Genomic DNA, 20,799 nt, shown 5'->3' with positions numbered 1-20,799 from the left:
ACTGCTTCACTGGGCAGGGAATTCCACAGATTCACAGTCCGTTTCTCCTCAACTCAAGTCTTAAATTTGCTCCCCTTCTTTTGAGACTATGCCACCTACTTCTAGTTTCACCTGCCAGTGGAAACAACCTTCTGTTTCTATCTTATCTATTCTCTTCATAATTTTATATATATGTAAGTTGGCTTGCTGAGCTGCAAGGTTTGTTTTCAGACATTTCATCACCATAATGAAGTAACATCATCATCGAGAGTCTTCGGTGAACTGGTGGTATGTCTCGCCACTCTATTTATAGGTCTTGGTTTCTTAAGGTGGTGATATCATTTCCAGTTCTTTTTTTCAAGGGAAGTTAGATGGGATCTAAGTCGATGCGTTTGTTGATGGAGTTCTGGTTAGAATGTCATGCCTCTAAGAATTCTCGTGCGTGTCTTTGTTTTGCCTGTCCTTGGATGTGTGTGTTGTCCCAGTCAAAGTGGTGTCCTTCTTTGTCTGTATGTCTGGAAACTACTGATAGTAGGTCATGTCTTTTCATGGCTAAAATCTCTCCTGTCAAATCCAGAATCAGTCTAGTGAACCTCCTCTGCACGCCTTGCAGTGCCAGTACATCCTTTCTCAAGTAAGGCGACCAAAACTGTACACAATACTCCAGCTGTGGTCTCACCAGCACCCTATTATAACTGTAGCATATGCTCCCTGTTTTTAAACACCATCCCTCTAGCAATGAAGGACTATATTCCATTTGCCTTCTTAATTACCTGCTGTACCTGCAAACCAACGTTTTGTGATTCATGCACAAGTACACCCAGGTCCCTCTGCATGTTGCAATTTTTCACCATTTAAATAATAGTCCATTTTGCTGTTATTCCTACCAAAATGGATGACCTCACATTTACACTAACATTGTACTCCATCCTCCAGACCCTTGCTCACTCACTTAACCTATCTATATGCCTCTGTCGACTTTGTGTCCTCTGCACGCTTTGCTCTACCATTCATCTTAGTGTCATCTGCGAACTTTGACGCACTACTTTGATCCCCAACACCAAGTCATCTTTCTAAATTGTAAGCAATTGTGGTCCCAACACTGATCCCTGAGGCATACCACTAGCCACTATTTGCTAACCAGAAAAATACCCAATTTTCTCCACTCTTTGCTTTCTGTTAGTTAACCAATCATCTCTCAATGCTAATACATTACCCGCACCTGTACGTTATGCAGGAGTCTTTTGTGCAGCACTTTGTTGAATGCCTAAAGTCAGGGGTTACATGGAGATGGCAGGAGAATGGGGTTGAGAAACACGTCTACCACGATCGAATAATGAAGCAAATGCAGTGGGCTGAATGGCTTCATTCTGCTCCAATATCTTATGGTCTTATGACTTTTATAAACAACATAGCAGTGCCCTAATACAAACAACTGTGCCATTCAGTAAAATATAAGCTAATAAACACTTGGGAATAATTCTGAGGCATTACATTAAGAAAGGAATTGCCACACTAAACAAATATGTGTGGTTTGTAATAATTATCTAAATTTTAAAATAAGGTTAGAACTTTGTCATCCTCTATCATCTTACATTATAATTTTTGTGATTGAAGATTTTTACTGGTTTTCTGTCAGTGACAATATTACATGCCTTTCCGCATCAGGGGTGCATACTGATGAGGGTTATTGATTGTGACATCCTTATTGCAGGCTTGATACTAATTTCTAGCAAAGACTTTCCATATAATTGATTCATGAATGAAATTGATTGCAAAATTTATGATTGCTTTCCCCTTAATAGTTGCACTTTCTTCACCATATTGCATCATTTTCTGAAGTGGACTGAAATGAAATCACAAGATACTGCCCCAACAATATCATGTATCATTAGGTGGAGACTATGGGATGGACTTCTCATTTTAAAAATAGACTTTGCGATGTCAGATGAGGGGAAAGGGTAATTATATAAAGTTTCTGCCTGTCTGTAACCCGCAGTTACATAGCATAAAGCATTTAATCAGGGATAATTCTTGTGTGTAAATAATATCTATCATATACAATCGGTTGTGAACAAAATGCTTCATTCTTTGCTTTTGTTGTCAGTTGGATACGCAAATGCATGTTCACCAAAATAACAAAAGAACAAAATAACAAAAATATTGTCTTTTTTAAAAATATAGCCTTTAATGAAGCGCTTCCAGGAAGCTTTGAACAACCATCTTTCAAAGCAATTGGACAAATTAGTCTTGGAGGTCAGGGAATTGGTAAGTGCAATAACAGAGCTTTTAATGCATTCCAGATAATCCAATAATATAAAATAATCATGTGGCTTTCAGTAATTTTTACATTACAACACTCCAGCAATAACAGTTATGTATGTCAATTAATGGGAACCCATTCTGTAGAAAATAGTTTGTCAGATACAGACCTTGATTATAGGTCTTATGACTTGGCTGATAATTGCTATCGAAACACTTCACAATTTCCATTGAAAGGCAGTATCAAAAGCATGTTATTGAAAATTGACAAAAAATCCTTAAAATAGTTTTGTATTGCATTTAAAATAGGTCCATCTTTTATTGAACACTGCACAATGGTGTAAATCTAATTTCAACAGAATTCTGTATCTTTTAATAAATCATGAGTGTTCATCATTGTGAATACTACAAAGGTTGTTGCAGGGGGGTGGGGTGGAGGTGTAATTCCATAAACCAATAAATTGGAATGTTGTGCTCCACATAGTTTTCTTTACAGATTAAAAATAAATTGATGTGTGTAATTAATGACTTCTTTTAAAAAATTCCAAGACATGGAGAGTGAAGACTCAAACAACTGAGCGAGAAAACACAGGAGTGCTCCTTTATGGAACACAACAGTCTCTTGCCCAAATCCAAATGGAACTTGAAAAACTACATGATCGTTGCTCATCAGCTTCAGAAAAAAGAAGAAAGGCAGAAGAAGATTTGGCAAGTGTGAGGAATGTTTACCAAATGTCGCAAGCTACAACAAATAGTGAGCGCTTAAAAGGTGAGCTTTTGAGTTCAGTTAATTGTTTGCTTCAGTTATGAATTTGGAACAAGTTTTATTCTCAAAATTCTGAAGCCAGTAAAGTATAAGTTAACATCCCTTTTGGATGCTTAAGTGGGTGAGTGTTTGCTAGACGTTTAGACACTTGCACAAAGTTAGACTTGTTCTAGCAGGTCCTTTCCTGCACAGAATTAAGCGCGACAACCTCAATCAAAAATATATTTACGGAACGATTTGTACACACAGACCCAGTGGGATGAACGTTATAGAGATACATAAATGCAAAAGCAGCAGAACTGAGAGGTCAGAGGTGGCTGTAAGGCTAGAAGAGGTGAGAAAGCAAGACAATGAAAGCATTTAAACAAAATGATAAGAATTTTCACATTGAAGATCAGGAGCCAATTTGGTTAGCAAGAACAAGGAAGGATATGTGACCATGTTTTACAAAATGGGTTGAAAAATCTTGGTTGAGCTGAAACTTACTGACTCTGGAGGAAAGAAAACTAAAGAGAGGATACTATAATGGTCATGCTGGAAGGTAACAAAGTCAAAGATGACAATTTTAGCAACAGGTGGGTTTAGGGAGGAGTAGATACTGGTATTATTTAGGTGGTCTTTATGAGGAAGAGGATATAGGATAGAAGCTCAACTTAGTCCCTGCCACAAAGGACAAATATTAACTCATCAAAATCTGAATTTTGGACAAGCAGTCTGACAAAAAAAAATAGAGAATTTCAAGAGAGGTAGTGTGGAAGTAAGCTAGATAGTCTCAGCAAATTTATGCAAGACAACCCACAGTTTGCAAATGATGTTACTTTGAGTAGTATTTACTTAAGGAAAGAAGAGGATCAAGGACCAAGACAACAATGTTAAGTTTCTCTAAACTTGTACTGTAAAGTCAGTGTTGTTAGTGGAAAAGAAGATTGCAGAAAGTAAACAATACGATCTTACAATAAGTCCCCAGGATGTGGACAGAAGCACAATTGTTCTTTCAAAGAGCTAGCGAGGACAAATAAAAACGACCAAATAACCTCCTTCTGTATTTAAGTTTCTGTTATTCCACTACACAGTTGGCTGCACAGGTGGTTTATTATGCAGAGTGATGCCAACTGCATGGGTTCAATTCCCACATTGTCTGAAGATACCATGAAGGCTTCTTCATCTCAACTCTTCCTTTCGTCTGAGGTGCGGTAACCCTCAGAATAAAACTACCATCAATTGCCTCTCTGTAATGAGATAGCAGTCCTGTGATTTTCTGGAACGATGGTAACTTTACCTTTGCCTTTACTCCACAATCGACATTTATTAATTGAAACTTAATTTTAAATAGTTGAACACTGATTGTGTTTGTGATGAGTTCACTAGATAAATTCAGCAGACAGGAAGATTAAAAAAAACTTATGATTTGGAGGTACCAGTGTTGGACTGGGGTGTACAAAGTTAAAAATCACACAATACCAGTTATACTCCAACAGATTTATTTGGAAGCACTAGCTTTCGAGCACTGTTCCTTCATCAGGTGGTTGTGGAGTGTAAGATCGTAAGACACAGAACTTATAGCAAAAGTTTACAGTATGATGTAACTGAAATTATACATTGAAAAAGATCTGGATTGTTCGTTCAGTCTCTCATCTTTTAGAATTACACTAGCTTTCAGAGTGCCGCTCCTTCATCAGGTGGTTGTGGGGGACACGATTGTACGACACAGAATTTATAGCAAAAGTTTACAGTGTGATGTAACTGAGATTATACATTGAAAAATACCTTGATTGTTAAGTCTTTCATCTGTTCAAATACCATGATAGTTTCATTTTTTTCATGTGTAAATCACAAAATGTTTTTTTAAAAGTTGCATTCTCAGGTTAACTGTAACAATTGGTGTTAGTTAGACAATATGTTAAAGGTGTTAGCCCCCTGTTTTGTCTGTCTGTGTCGTAATGTTTAGACTGATTCTAATCTAAAAAGTGAGATAACAGAGTCTTACATGAATTCATGCAGTTTTTGAGCAAAGTACAATGTAACTCTGCAAGTACAAAAATTCACCCCACAAACTTACATGTATATGTGTGTGTGTGTGTCTGGGTTGGGGAGTTGTGAGCGTGAGAGAGAGTGTATATGTGTGTGTATGTGAGTGTAGAATGTCTTAAGTCTGTGAGAGGATGCATGTGTGAGGGTGTGTGCGTGTGTCTGTAGGGGGGGTGTATGTGTCTGGGGTGGGGGGTTGTGAGTGTCTGTGAGAGAGAGTGTATGTGTGTGTATGTGAGTGTAGAGTGTCTAAGTCTGAGGGGATGCATGTGTGAGTGTGGGAGTGTGTGTGTCTGTAAGGGTGTGTGTGAGTGTCTGTGTATACATGTGCCCATGTGTATGTGTGTGTATAGGAGTGCCTGTGTGTGTGTGTGTGTGTGTGTGTGTGTATAGTGCAATGATGGTCACCTGTAGTGTGACATTAATCCAAGGTCCCGGTTGAGGCCCTCCCTATGTGTATGGAACTTAGCTATCAGCCTCTGCTCGGCCACTTTTCGCTGCTGCCTGTCCCGAAGTCCGCCTTGGAGGATGGTCACCCGAAAGTCCGAGGTCGAATGTCCTGGACCGCTGAAATGTTCCGCAATTGGGAGGGGACACTCCTGTCTGTTGATTGTTGTGTGGTGCCCATTCATCCATCCAGTTAAACCTGTTGGACTATAACCTGATTTTTAACTTTGTACTCCCCAGTCCAACAATGGCATCTCCAAATCTTTTAGAATGACCATGTTGGTTTCAGTTCTTTCATACGTAAATTCCAGAACATTTTTTTAAAGTTACATTCTCATGTGAACTTTAACAATAGGTGCCATGTTGGCCCGGATAACGCATTGAAGGTGTGAGGTGCCCTGTGTGAGGCTGTCTGTAGTTAAATACAATAGTTGGTTTTCAAAGTTAAATACTATAGCCAGAGTCACACAGTAGTTCAAATAATATTGTGCAATTCAAAGGCTTTTATATTGCTCAGGTTAAATGGACATGGAGTTTAGTGAAAGTAACATGAAGGATCTCCCATTGCATCCCAGACGTCCAAATAGGGTTCTCGTTGTTGCTTCTTGCCTATTAATTTGCATAATTTCTCCTAAACAGTGTTTCATCAACTGAATTACTTCTCAAGCTGATTGATGCTTCTCCAGATGTAAAAGTGAACATCGAGTAAATATAATCAATTAAATTCTTCAAATTTAACATGTTGCTAATAACTATCAATGGCAACATTAAATGACAATGGATGGGAATCTTATAGGTGTGGGCTGTGGTGAGAAGCCCTATGAGGTGCATCTCAACATCAAGATTCTTTTACTCCTTCTTTTACACTTTTCACAGGTGGTGCGGAAGATTCTCACCAGGTCAATTGATGGTGATTGATACTTGTTAAGTTCCTTGTTGACTGCCCCAACTCACATTAATATTCCAGTTGCAATCTTTCAAACTTTACTAACAAACTAGAATATTATGAAACCCGACATGAAAAGTAAAGTGTGTTCTTAGAGGGTTAAGCTCAACGCTTCGGCCTCTAAATTGGACACCTCAATATCTCAGGATACGCTCCATGAGCACCATCCACTTACTCTGTATATTCACGACCATTACCATCTTGGCATGTGCCATCCTCTACGACTCTTTATAGCACATCCCTGATCCACGTAATTGGCATTTCTGCATTTCAATCCTGAAACTTGGACTGGTAGCTATAATTTTAATGTTACTGTAAGGACATTATGCTCAGTACACACATCCAGCTCATGGACTAAACTAGGTTGCCTCTCCAGACTTTTATCTCTCATTCATAATGCTCACTTATTTGGAACTAGACAGCAGGAGGCTGGAAGAACACAGCAATCCAGGCAGCATCAGGAGATGGAGAAGTCAATGTTTTAGGTGTAACCATTCTTCAGGACTGGGGTTGGATGTAAGGAGAGCTACAGAAAAGTAGGGTGATGGAGGGTTTGAGCAGAATCTCTTTGCCCCAAAGTCTTGAATTGCTTTGCCTTTTACACTTGTCCCCGTCAACTAAGATAGTAGGTTCATATTACTATTGTCTTGCAATGCCATTCAGCACAGACACAGTACTCCAAGGAATTTGGTGTACTTGTCAGCAGTTGTCAGTCTGGTTCAGGGGAATAGCCTTCACCCAGGCAATCCCAGCATTACTGGTCAAGGGCTGCCTCCTATACCAGTCTGATTCCGAGGTCAGAAACAGGATCCTCACCTCATAAGTGGTGAGCCAAATGACAAGCAGCACACCATTCATATTGAGACTTTCTGCTCTATTGTAGACTGTTTTTATCTTGGATAGTCTTATCTTAGATAAGATTCTGTTGTATTCTTGACTGGAACTTCAATACTGCAGTCATTGTTTTTACCCGGTAAGATTAAGGAACAATGGATGAATAAAGTTATTGAAGTTCCAGTCAAGAATACAAGAGAATATTATTTTAGATCTCAACAACTGGGTTCAAATTAATCTCTTAATTAATATGAAGACTCCACAGGCATTCTTAATAAAGAAATCAGGAAAGCAAAGATTGGATATGAAATAGCATTGGCAGATAAGGTTAATGATAAGCCAAAGAGATTCTACAAATACTTTGAGAGTAAGAGGGTAATTAGAGAAAGGGGTGGACCCCTTAAAGATCAAGGAGGTCATCTTTGTCATAGACATAGATTAGTCCTAGACATTTACAACATGGAGACAGGCCCTTTGGCCCAACTTGCCCATGCTATCCAGTTTAAACTAATCCCATTTGCCTGCGTTTGGTCTATATCTCTCCATAACTATCCCATCCATGTACTTGTCTAAATGCTTCGTAAATAACAAAATTGTACTCACCTCTACCATTACCTCTGGCAACCTGTTCCAGACACTTATCACCCTCTGTGTGTAAATAATTGCCCCTCTGGACTTTTTCTGGTCTCTCCCCTTTCACCTTAAATCTATGCTGTCTATTTTTTGACTCGCCTACCATGGGGAAATGTTGTCAGTTATCTACCTTATCTATGCCTCTCATGAAATTATAAATTTAAAGATCACACAACACACTATAGTCCAACAGGTTTATTTAGAAGCACTAGCTTTCAGAATGCTGCACCTTCATCAGGTGTTCGAAGGAGCAGTGCTCTGAAAGGTTGAGCTTCCAAATCATGATTTTATATACCTCTATAAGGTCACCCCTCTGTCTCCTATGCTCCAGGGAAAAGGTTGCAGATTTACAAGGATGTTGCCAGGGTTGGAAGATCTGAGCTACAGGGAGAGGCTGAACAGGCTGGGGCTGTATTCCCTGGAGCGTCGAAGGCTGAGAGGTGACCTTATAGAGGTTTACAAAATTATGAGGGGCATGGATAGGATAAATAGACAAAGTCTTTTCCCTGGGGTCGGGGAGTCCAGAACTAGAGGGCATAGGTTTAGGGTTAGAGGGGAAAGATATAAAAGAGACCTAAGGGGCAATGTTTTCATGCAGAGGGTGATACATGTATGCAATGAGCTGCCAGAGGATGTGGTGGAGGCTGGTACAATTACAACATTTAAGAGGCATTTGGATGGGTATCTGAATAGGAAGGGTTTGGAAGGATATGGGTCGGGCGCTGGAAGGTGGGACTAGATGGAGTTGGGATATCTGGTTGGCATGGACGACTTGGACCGAAGGGTCTGTTTCCATGCTGTACATCTCTATGACTCTATGACTCTATCCAAGAGAAAAACAGTCTACAATAGAGCAGAAAGTCTCAATATGAATGGTGTGCTGCTTATCATTTGGCTCACCACTTATGAGGCGAGGATCCTGTTTCTGACCTCTGAATCAGACTGGTATAGGAGGCAGCCCTTGACCAATAAAGCTGGGATTGCCTGGGTGAAGGCTATTCCCCTGTAAGAACATAATTCCTCTGAACTCTCATCATCACACTCTTGAAAACCTTCCACTTGTCAGAAGTACTTTTACCTTCAAATAGTCTACTCCAATCAACTTTTGAAAGTTCTCATCTGATACCATTAAAATTTGCCTCACTGCAATTGAAAGCTTTAATTTTTACAGAAGGTTTATCATTTTCCATAACCATTTTGAAACTAATAGAATTATGATCAGTAAAGTACAATGCCATCAAGGTGATCTTTTCTTTCTTATTTCTAATTTCTATCCATATATCTTCACTGGATGATTTTTCAGAAATATCTTTTCTAATTTATTTTTTTGCTCAAAACCATCTCCCCAGATTTATTTTCTGAGTGGTGTATGTTCACTTTGATGTATTGCTTCATTTTTATATATTTAAAGAAGCTCTTATTGTTAGTTTTTATATTCCTCACTAGTTTGTCCTCAATTTTATTTTCCTATCTTTATTATCTTTCTCACCCACCTTTGCTGGATTTTGAATTTATCCCAGTCTTCCAGACAGTCACTGACTTTGACTTCCTTATATGCATTTTCTTTCAACTCTCTTTAACTTTCTTGTTAGCCATGGTTGACTTATCCAACTCTTACAATCTTTGCTCTTTACTGGGATTTTGCTGAGAGTCATGAATTACCTCAAATATCTTTCACTGCTTGTTCACTGTTATTCCTACTAATCTATCCGCCCAGTTCACTTTAGCTTACTTTATCCTCATTTCATTGTAATTCCCTTTCATTAAATACAGTTGTTTTTGACCCAAATTTTCATTCTCAAACTGAACATAAAATTTTATCATGTTTTGATCACTACTTGCCGGGGTGGTGGCTGGGTGGTTTTCTTGGTATTAAACCCGCCTCATTACCCGTTACCAGATCTAAGATGGCCTGCTCCCTATTTGGCTTCATGATATATTGCTCTAGGAAATGGTCCCGAATCTCTATAAATTTGTTGTCATCTCTTGCAACTATCCTCATTTCATTTCTAGTTAAAAGTGAAACCCCACCACCTTTTTCCATCCCTCCTGTCTCTCCAAAAGGTCAAATATCCCTGAATGTTAATTTCCCATTTCTAATGTTCCTGTAAGACAAAAACAGAAATCGCTGGAAAAGCTCAGCAGGTCTGGCGGCATCTGTGGAGAGAAATCAGAGTTAACTTATTGGGTTGAGTAACCCTTCCTCAGAACTGTTCGAAGGAAGGGTCACTTGACCCAAACATGAACTCTGATTCTTGTCTTTGATTACAGCATCTGCAGTTCTTTTGGTTTTTATTTAACCTTCTTTTAACCTTGTTTCTGTAATAGCTATGGAATCATATTCTTTTACTTTGATTTGGACTGTAAGTTCATCTATCTTATTCTGAATGCTTTGTGCATTAAGATACAAAGCCTTTTCATTTCTATTATTGAATTTCCCTACATTTTCATAGTTCCTTGATACAATATGATACTCACATTTTGTCCCTTTGTTTTATTTTCTGGTAACAGTCATACCCATCACTAACTTACAATCCTGCCTTCTCCTTTAACTTTGATTTTATCCTTTTTCATGTAACCGAACCCGCACCCCCACTATTTAATTTAAATCCCTATTGACAGTCTGGGTTATGCAATTCGTCAGGAGTTGCACAATAAGTTAGCTTAATACAGGTGGACTCCATCCCATCAGAACAGCTCCCTCCTTCCCCAGGACTGGTGCCAATATCCCATGAATTTGAATCTGTTTCTTTCACACCAATCTTTGAGCCATGCATTTACCTTTACCTCTAATTTTATTGACCCTATATCAATTAGCTCGTGGCTCAGGTGGTAATTCAGATTATTATATGTTTTTGGTTCTATTTTATAATTTAATCCCTACATGTTCATATTCCCTCAGCAGAACTGTACGTGTATTTTGATCTTGCTTATCTGGTTGCAAACGGCATTACAAAGGCTGCCTGGGGTCTGCACCAGGAATGCCAGTCAATTCCTGAATATCTGGTCAGTGGCAAGTTCTGGGAAAGGCACATGGTTAAATGGTATGGAAATTGGGTATGATACATGTCATAGTGGTGGCAATGCAATTAATGCAGTGGGTGTGGGAAGGTTCAATGAGAAAACTTGCTTGACCTCATGGTGAGAATACCTCCAACAAACTCAAGGCAATGTGCATTTTAGTCAAAAAATGTAAGGTTCGGCTAAATATTATTTAGATTGCACTTCTTTAAATATGTAGAAATCAATACAATACTTGAGTGAGAAAATGCTAATGCCCAATATAGTATTAATTTATTTCACTAGAATTTAAGTATCTTCACTTGGGTACTTCACTACAATTTTGAAATGTTTTCTTATTTCTAATGTTAATAGATATCCAAAACACATAAGTTTGATGTGCCATTGAAATGATCTCCATAAACAAAAAATATAAGTAAAGGAAAGAACTATGCATGTTTTCCATTTTGACATAGATTAATATTGAATGATGCTACATCATATTAAAATATAATCTCATCCTAGTATCACAACTACAAACAGAAGTTGAAAACATTGCACTGCGGCATTTCTACATGGAGAACTTGAAAACTGATGTGTGTTCTGACATTATGATAATGAAGCGTGCAACAGAAAAGTTAGAGTCTGAAAAATTGCAGGCAGCAAAGCTGAAACAGAAGCAGGTATGGTGGACCACAAATTTGTCTTCTTAGATACCTGACACAAATTCATTTCAATTGTGTTATAATTGGGACTATTAGGATAGAAGAATGCAGAGAATAATTTTTGGTCAGGTTACTGATGTGATTCTATCTCCTTCCCATTCCACATGAAATGATTTCGCAGTCTTTAGGAGGAAAGCCCTACAACAGGCAGAAAGACAATTAAAGTACTTGAGACAGTTAGGAGTGAATATGGACTGGGATTCCTTCTTTTCCATCAGCCCAGGTTTTCCATGTTCTGGTTGTAACTGGCAGATTGGAGAAGGCATGTGCTCAATGGGAAGAGCTACCATAATGAAACGAGAAAATTGTGAAGGCTTTGATCCATTTCAGTGAAGAGCTCCATCCATAGCCAGACTGATGTTTAAAGTACTCCTGTCAGGGAATGCTTTCACTGCTTAACAAGTCATTGCCTATTAGATTAGATTACTTACAGTGTGGAAACACGCCATTCGGCCCAACAAATCCACACCGAACTGCCGAAGCGCAACCCACCCAGACCCATTCCCCTACATTTATCACTTCATCTAACACTACAGGCAATTTAGCATGGCCAATTCACCTAACCTGCACATTTTTGGACTGTGGGAGGAAATCGGAGCACCCGGAGGAAACCCACGCAGACACGGGGAGAATATGCAAACTCCACACAGTCACCTGAGGCGAGAATTGAACCCGGGTCTCTGGCGCTGTGAGGCAGCAGTGCTAAACACTGTTTCACCGTGCCGCCATATTACTTGGAAAGCACTTTACCTACCTTCAATTGTACATTCCAGCTGACATGTACTTATTGAATTGTTTTTCTGTTACTCTGGCAATTTCCAATTTAATGAAGTTGACTGGTTAGGGAACTGTATTTTCTCTTTGAGAAACATTTAACTAACTAGTCTGTCATTTCCTGCTTTCAGGAGTAGGTCATTTGTCTCCCACCTTTCTTCACCATTAAATAACATAACAGCTGATCCAATTTCTTGGACACACCACCCCATATCCTTTGAATCTCTTGTCAAGATCTTGCCTACTTTTGCCTCATAAATATTCAATGATCTTGCCTTCACTGCTCTCTGTAGAAGAGAATTCTACAGACCTATAAACCTTGTTGAGAAAAAAAAAATTCTCCTCCTCTCCACTACTCATTTGGAATATCACAGACAGTTTTAGTCCCCTTGCTTGAAGAGAGATGTAGTTTCATTGGAAGCAATTCACTCGATTAATTCCAGAAATGTGAGTTTATTTCATGAAAAGAGGTTGTGCAGTTTCAGTCTATACTTGGTAAAGTTCAGAAGAATGAGAGGAGATCTAATTAAACTATATAGGATCTTGAAGAGGATTGACAAAGTAAAAGTGGAGCGAATGTTTCCTTTTGAAGCAACTTAGAACAAGAAGTCATCCAGTTTTAGGTTAAAGAGTAGCAATTTAAAAACAGAGACGAGGAGAAATTATATCCCTCAAAGAGTGATCAATCTTTAGAATTCAGTACGCCAGAATGCTGTGGTTGCCAGGAGACTGAATAAATTTAAGGACGAGATACATAGTTAGATTTTAAATGAGGTTTATGCTGAGTGGACAGGAAAGTAATATTGAAGTCAACATGAGATCAGCCATGATGGCATTGATGGCAGAGCAAGGAGGAGGAGTTGGATTCCCTACTCCTGCTCTTGGTCCTTTTGTTCTTTGTATTATTATGTCCATTTTAAATAAGCAATCCTTTACTTTAAACTGTGTCCCCTAGTTCTAGTCTTACCTAAGAACAGAAATATCATTTTAGCATCTTCCCCCTTTATTCCTCCATGCTCTTAGTCATTTCAATAAATTCATCTCTCATTCATCCAAATTCCAATTAATGCAGGCCCAACACGCAAACTTTCCTCACTAGATTGCCTCTTCCTTCCTAGGAATCAGTGAGTGAGTGTGAACTGCTTTTGATGGAGTTATGTCCTTTCTTAAAAAGTGACCAAAATTGGACAAGGTTCTCTGACCAACTAATGATAAACATGCCTACTTTGAAATTTAATTCCCATGGCAATATATGACAACATTCCATTTGCCTTCCCAATAATTCGCCTTGTCTGCAAAAGATGTGATTTAAGTACCACGACACCCAGATCCCTCTGTGCTTCCAACGTTCCATGTTCTGTCCAAATAATTATTTTTCCTGCCAAAGTAGAGAGATCACATTTTCTTTTCTGCCAAATTCAGCTAATTGCCTATCAATGTTAATATGTTATCCCTACACCATGAGTTCACATTTTGTGTGGTAAACATTGCTGTGGGTCCTTGTCAAAATTTTAAGTACTTATCAAATGTTTTGGACCAGACCAGAACTTCTGAAAAGATTTTAAGAAAGGAGCCTAAATGCTAACGTTTTATTATTTTAAAGCAAATATGAAGTGCCTTGATCCAGATAAAAAGCGACTGGTCAAACTACTCTTCTCTAAGCAAACATAATTTATTCAAACACTCTAGTTAAAATAGAAAAGAAAGAAGAATTTAGAATAACTCTATTGGAAAACTTTATAGAATATTAGATTAGGTAACCATTACTGATGAACTTTTCCAATTTTGCAACGTCCCTAAAAGAACTACACAGAGGCCGGTATCTCGTCACCAAGTCACCCTTTATTTACTTGTGCAGTACAGTAGCTGTGGCCAGCCAACTCAGAGTCAGTTGCCTGAATGGAGGAAATCCTAATCTCCTGGTTATATTGGTCAGCCAAGGCTTTCCTGATTGGAACCAGGTTGACCTTGAGGATAGTTGATTAGAATTGTTAACCTACATCCCTTCCCCGCTCAGTCTGGGGATGTTGGCCTGGTCTTTCACTTGTAGCTTTTCCTGTGAAGTTTTCACCCCAAGTCCAGATCCTCTGATTCAGACTCTAACACAGACAGTATATACCAGACAGTTGCCCACCTCTTGCATCTGGAGCATCTCAGGAGAGTTTCCTACTCTTCTTTTGGTGGTAATGGTATAGGGGCTGCATCCATCTTGGACTCTGAGGTTTCCTTGACACTAGACACAGGAAGGGAAACTACTGTTTTAGACAGACCTTCTTGCTGGTCTGAGGGGCGAGATGTGTTTTGCTCCAGTTTGTGAGATAACAACTTTCAAGTGATTCACATGTTTGTTTGTGACTGTACCACTGACCCAAATTTTGTAAGTGATGGGACTTGACCTCACATCAACCTCGCCTTATACCCTTACAGGGCCATTTATTGGTTCCGGCATCAAACTTCATCTCCTGAATTAAGTTGTCTGTCTAACTTAAAGCAGGCATGTGGCCGACATTGGCGTTCCTGCTACCGTTCCATCCTCTTCCCAGGTTTGGGAATAATCTGGTGCAAAGTCTTCTCCCCATCAGCAACTCTGCAGGAGCAATCCCTCTTGTTCATGTGCAGTGTACTTTAATCAAACAGGAACCAGTGTAGTTTGGCATCAATTGACACTTTTTCTTTAAGACTGCCTTCAACGTTTGGACTGCTCTTTCTGCTTGGGCATTGGACAATGGATGGGATGGAGCTGTCCCTATGTGCCGAATTCCATTTGACTTTAGGAAATATATGAATTCCTTGCTCGTAAATGCCATCCCATTGTCTGTGACCAATACTCCGAGAATCCGTGTACTGCCAACGATGTTCGCAGCTTCTCAGTTGTCATCCCAGCGTTTGCCAAACAAACTTCATCCATGTCCAACCACTCTGAATGAGCATCCACAATGACCAGGAATATTGAGTCCATGAAAGGAACAACATAGTTGGCATGCAACTGAGTCCAGGGTTTTCCCAGTTATTCCCATGAATGTGGGGTGCTGCTAGAGGCAATCTTTGCCCTTGGTGCACTCTAGGCACTGGCCCATCAACGCAGCTATATCAGCGTGCAACTCCAGCTACCAGACATAGCTTCTTGCTAGCATCTTCACCTTGGAAACCCCTGGATGACCCTAGTGGAGTTCAACCAGGATCTAGCGGTGACCTTTACTCAGGACAATCACCCTTGATCCACATAGTAATATGTTGTCTTCTGTGGTGATCTAGTCTCGTCGGTCCAGAAAAGTTTCAATCCAGGTTGTGATGTCCCCTCTTTTTCCCTCATTACCACGAGTTGTTTTAGTTTCACTAGGATAGGATGTTTTTGTGTCTACAGTCAGATACTGCCAGCAGTGACTGGAAGAGTGTCCAGGAAGTTCAATACCAAAACGGCCTCTTCCAGGGAGGCACCACTGGTGGAGTATCCGCTCATGGGAGGCAGCTCAAGGCACCCACAAAGCCACTTGGCTTCCTGGATGGTGTTTTAACTTGTATTTGTATGCACTGAGAATAAGGGCCCATTGCTGAATTCTGCTGGAAATTATGGGCAGCACCACCTTTTCTTCTTTCAGTTATCCCAAACAAGGGTTTGTGATCTGTTATTATGACAAATTCCCACTTGGAACTTCCTCACACCAAAGACGACCACCAAACCTTCCTTCTCTATCTGGGTTGATTTGCATTCAGCATCATGCAAAGTCCAGGAAGCATACTTTATCAGGCGTTCCTCTCCATTGGGCCACTGGTGAACCAACACCACCCCAATACCATATTGGAGTAACCACATGTCAGCACTACCTCCCGATTCGGATTGTTGTAGGCAACACCTTAGGTGATGATGATAGCTGGTTTTTCACTTCCCTAAAGGCTACTTCTTGGCTATGCAAGCATTTCCAAGGCTGACTCTTTTTCAATAGCAGGTGTAAGGATGCCAAGTCGGAGGCCAGGTTACATATGAATTTTCTGTAATACTTCACGAACCCAAACCCAAGGAAAGACCTAAGCTGTGGTAGAGAAGTGGGAGCCAGGGCTCCTTTGATCACGCTTACTTTATCCTGCAACTGGTATAACCAGCATTTGTCAACTCTGTAACCCAAGTTGGTCACTTGAGATGCCTGGAACACACAATTTTCCCATCTCAGGCATATGCCCATTTGGGAGAAACATTTAAGCACTATGTCCAAATTCTCCAAGTGCTCTTGATTGGTCTTCCCTGTTTTTAATACTTCATCCAGATAAAAGGCAACCTGGGTAGCTCTTGCAAAATGTTCTCTATGGTCCACTGGAAAAAGACAGAGGCTGACAATACCCCATTGGGCAGTCTTGCATATTGATATAAACCTTTATGGTACTTATAGTGTACTTCTGGGACTTCTCATCCAATCGCAATTGTAGCTAGTCATGCGTCATGTCCAGCTTTGTAAAGGATAGTTGCCCGGCCAACTTTGCGTACAAGTCCTCTGTGCAAGAAATCGGGTATTTATCCAGCTGTGAGAAGCAGTTTACCATTTGCTTAAAATCCCCACAAAGGTGAACTGAGCTATCATGTTCATAATCAGTGTAACCGGTGCTGCACATTGTGCAAATTGCACTGGTTTGATGATTCCTTGGCTCTCCAGCCTCCTGATTTCCACCTCTACTTTTGCCCACAAGGCAAATGGCACTGGGTGGGCCTTGCAAAATCTCGGAATTGGTTCCTTGTCAACATTAAAACAGGCTTTGATAGTCTGAAGCCCTTTCTGAAGTACTCCTGGATATTTCACTAGGACTTTATTGAGCCAGCCATTTTCTAATTTAAAAATAGTGAGCTAATTTAGATGAATCTTTCTCAACCAATTCAACCCCAATAGAGATGGGCCCAAGACTTTTACTATCATCATAGGTAACTGTACCAACTGTTTTGCATAGGAGACCAGAACTGAAGTCGTATCCTTAATCTGCATCGGTTTCTGAGTGTACATTCTCAGTCTGGCTGAAGTCTTGTGCAGACTTAAGGGTTGGAGTCCTGAGTGAATCTTGTTAATTCTGCAACCACAGATACAGCTGCACCAATATCGGTCTCTGTGGAAATCGGGTGACCATTTAACCAAACATTAATTTTAATCGGTTCCAATTTGGATGTCATTAGCAATTTAATTTTTCCAGCTCACATGCAGGGGAACTTCCCAGCGTACGCACTCTTCTGGGTACCGGCCTCCGAGTTTTCTTCCTCAAGACAGGCCTTGTAGGACTTCTTTGCTGTCTTGAGTCCAAATATCGACAGCAACAATAATGGTTTGCTGGCCCAGATTCTGAAGAACTTTAAAGCCACTTGGCTGAGGCTCAGCTTTGTTGTGGGGTTCTGCTGTGTGCTAGCCTAGGGTCCCTATAGTCAGGATATGCCCTACATGAGGCTCTGTGATTGCCTACACTAAAGTGTGTTGTCCAAGCTCAGTTGGAGAGGTGAGACATGGTGGGTTTAGTGAGGCATGAGAACAAATTTTACCATATACATCTTTAGACATCCCACTTCCATTGGGATGTCCTGTAGCTCCCATGCTCCACTTGCCACGTTTTCTAATGACGATACCATTTTGAACGCCAGTTGAGCTTCAGCCAGTCAGTGCTTCTGCATGGTTACATCATTAATCCTACATACCAAACGGTCTCTCAGCATCTCACTCAGTGTTAACCCAAAATCACATGCCTCTGCCTGTCATTTCAGCTTCATCAGAAATCCTGATCCAGATTCCTCCAGTTCTCCAACAACCGAATAAAACCAATAGCATCTCTGAATTAAAGGAGATTTGGAGTCGTAATATTCCTTGACCCACTCTGTCGACTCGCTCTGTCAAGCTTTCCAAATAAAGACAAGATACCAGACATGCTTACCGCAACATCAAGAAGACTGTTGCAAGCAAATGTTCTTCAGGCACATCCTGTTTTCTCTTGGTGCCACTGAAACAACTGCACAGAGACTGGTATCCTGTCGCCAAGTCACCTTTTATTTATTTGCATACGGTACACTAGCTGAAGCCAGCCAGCTTGGAGTCAACTGAACTGAGGAGATTCTAATCGCCTGGTTATTTTTTCACCTTGTTATTTTTTGAGGAAATTCTAATCTCCAGGTTATCTTGGTCAACCAGGGCTTTCCTGATTGGCCCAGGTTATCAACCCCAATTAACGACCTGATAGCCAGTGAGGTCAACCTGGTTCCAATCACTACAATCTCATAAATACACCCTTGGCAAAAAAGCAAATTCAGAAAAATAGATGAAGGACATATTGGAAACATTGCTGATAACTTCTAACCTATATGAAACTAATACAGAAGATCAGAGTCTACTAATACATTCAGATTACAAAACCAAATGTGGGATCATGAAACATAAGCTACACAGTCAATTACTTATATTGAGTGAAAGTCTCAAAGGTTAAATTGTAACAAAACTTCAATGCACAAACTGTTAAGGAGGTTAACTCTAATACAAAGAATATATCTAGCAAAATATAAATGGTTATATTCTAAAACATGACAAACGAAAACAAAACTACTGCAGAGCACCGATGTTCTTTTCTCCCTACCACAGAACCTCCCTCATAACCTTCATTTTGTTAATAACATTGAATTTTTCCTGATCAGGATTTAACAGGCTAGACCAATGTAAACTCGCCTTATTCAAAGTTTGTGAGAAGATTTGTAGCTCGGGTGCTTGTTGCTGTGGTTCTGTTCGCCGAGCTGGAAGTTTTTGTTGCAAACGTTTCGTCCCCTGTCTAGGTGACATCCTCAGTGCTTGGGAGCCTCCTGTGAAGCGCTTCTGTGGTGTTTCCTCAGGCATTTATAGTGGCCTGTCCCTGCCGCTTCCGGTTGTCAGTTTCAGCTGTCCGCTGTAGTGGCCGGTATATTGGGTCCAGGTCGATGTGTTTGTTGATGGAGTTTGTGGATGAGTGCCATGCTTCTAGGAATTCCCTGGCTGTTCTTTGTTTGGCTTGCCCTATAATGGTAGTGTTGTCCCAGTCAAATTCATGTTGCTTGTCGTCTGCGTGTGTGGCTACTAGGGATAGCTGGTCGGGTCGTTTCGTGGCTAGTTGATGTTCGTGGATGCGGATCGTTAGCTGTCTTCCTGTCTTCCAGGAAGACAGCTAATGATCCGCATCCACAAACATCAACTAGCCACGAAACGACCCGACCAGCTATCCCTAGTAGCCACACACGCAGATGACAAGCAACATGAATTTGACTGGGACAACACTACCATTATAGGGCAAGCCAAACAAAGAACAGCCAGGGAATTCCTAGAAGCATGGCACTAATCCACAAACTCCATCAACAAACACATCGACCTGGACCCAATATACCGGCCACTACAGCGGACAGCTGAAACTGACAACCGGAAGCGGCAGGGACAGGCCACTATAAATGCCGGAGGAAACACCACAGAAGCGCTTCACAGGAGGCTCCCAAGCACTGAGGGTGTCACCTAGACAGGGGACGAAACGTTTGCAACAAAAACTTCCAGCTCAGCGAACAGAACCATCGCCTTATTCAACTTTGAAAGTTGCAAATTCTCACAATCTGGCTGTCTGAGGTGGAAGTTAGCTAATCAAGGCCTCACAACATTAACTCATTTATGTGTTTTCTTCATTCTGTTGAAAACAGACTTGTGCATTTCTTTGTCAAGTGAGGCTAACCAGAGTCACACAATATTAAACACTGAAATCTACATTAGTTACAGTTAAGCAGAATAATATATTAGATTAATAAGTTAATATACTTTGATTGCATGACTATAACTAAGCTAATCTTGAAATGTCAATTTGCTCACTTGTCCTGAAAAAGCATAAACACAAATTAAGAGGAGGAGTAAGCTATTTAGTCTCTCATGTCTGCTCTGCCTTTCATAAGGTTATGGCTGGTCTGATTGTGGCCTCAAATCCACTTTCCTGGCTACCTCTGATTTCCTTCAAGACTCATGTTTGTCAAGATACTTCTCCCTTGAAAATATTTAATCATCCTGTCACAACTGCCTCTGGAGATAAGAATTCCAGACTATCCATCCTGTGAGAGAAAGAAAACAAATTCATCTCAGCCTTAAATTTAAACCACTTATCTTAAACCGTGTCCCCAAGTTATGGTAAACATGCTTTCAGTCTGTATCATGCCTGGTCCCCTTAAAATCTTGTACATTTCAACACCACTTCATTATTCTAAGGTCTCATGGATACAGGATCACCTGTTTCATCATTTTTCATAAAATACATGCCTTATTCCTGAAATTAATCTGATTGGACCCTATCCAGAATCCACGCAAATTTAGAAATTAAAAACAATGTACTACTATCTCACCCACCACTTCATTTAGGGCCCTAAACTGAAGTCCGTCAAGACCTGGAACTTA

General features: G+C 40.2%; 1 protein-coding gene across 1 annotated transcript in view; it reads left to right on the top strand.

The window, feature by feature from the left end:
• Nucleotides 1-20,799, top strand: part of ccdc40 (coiled-coil domain 40 molecular ruler complex subunit) — a 96,594-nt gene that overhangs the window by 36,730 nt on the left and 39,065 nt on the right. The window contains exons 8-10 of the mRNA XM_043714804.2: nucleotides 2,164-2,247; nucleotides 2,791-3,010; nucleotides 11,421-11,578. Coding sequence (XP_043570739.2) covers nucleotides 2,164-2,247; nucleotides 2,791-3,010; nucleotides 11,421-11,578 — 462 coding nt within the window. The remainder of the gene's footprint in view (nucleotides 1-2,163; nucleotides 2,248-2,790; nucleotides 3,011-11,420; nucleotides 11,579-20,799) is intronic.

This window comes from Chiloscyllium plagiosum, unplaced genomic scaffold (assembly GCF_037043375.1).
Source record: "Chiloscyllium plagiosum isolate Xiang-an unplaced genomic scaffold, Cpla_swu_hap1 HiC_scaffold_25, whole genome shotgun sequence".
NCBI lineage: Eukaryota > Metazoa > Chordata > Chondrichthyes > Orectolobiformes > Hemiscylliidae > Chiloscyllium > Chiloscyllium plagiosum.
The sequence above is the reverse complement of the archived record's forward strand: the minus strand, read 5'-3'. Positions and strand labels throughout refer to the sequence as shown.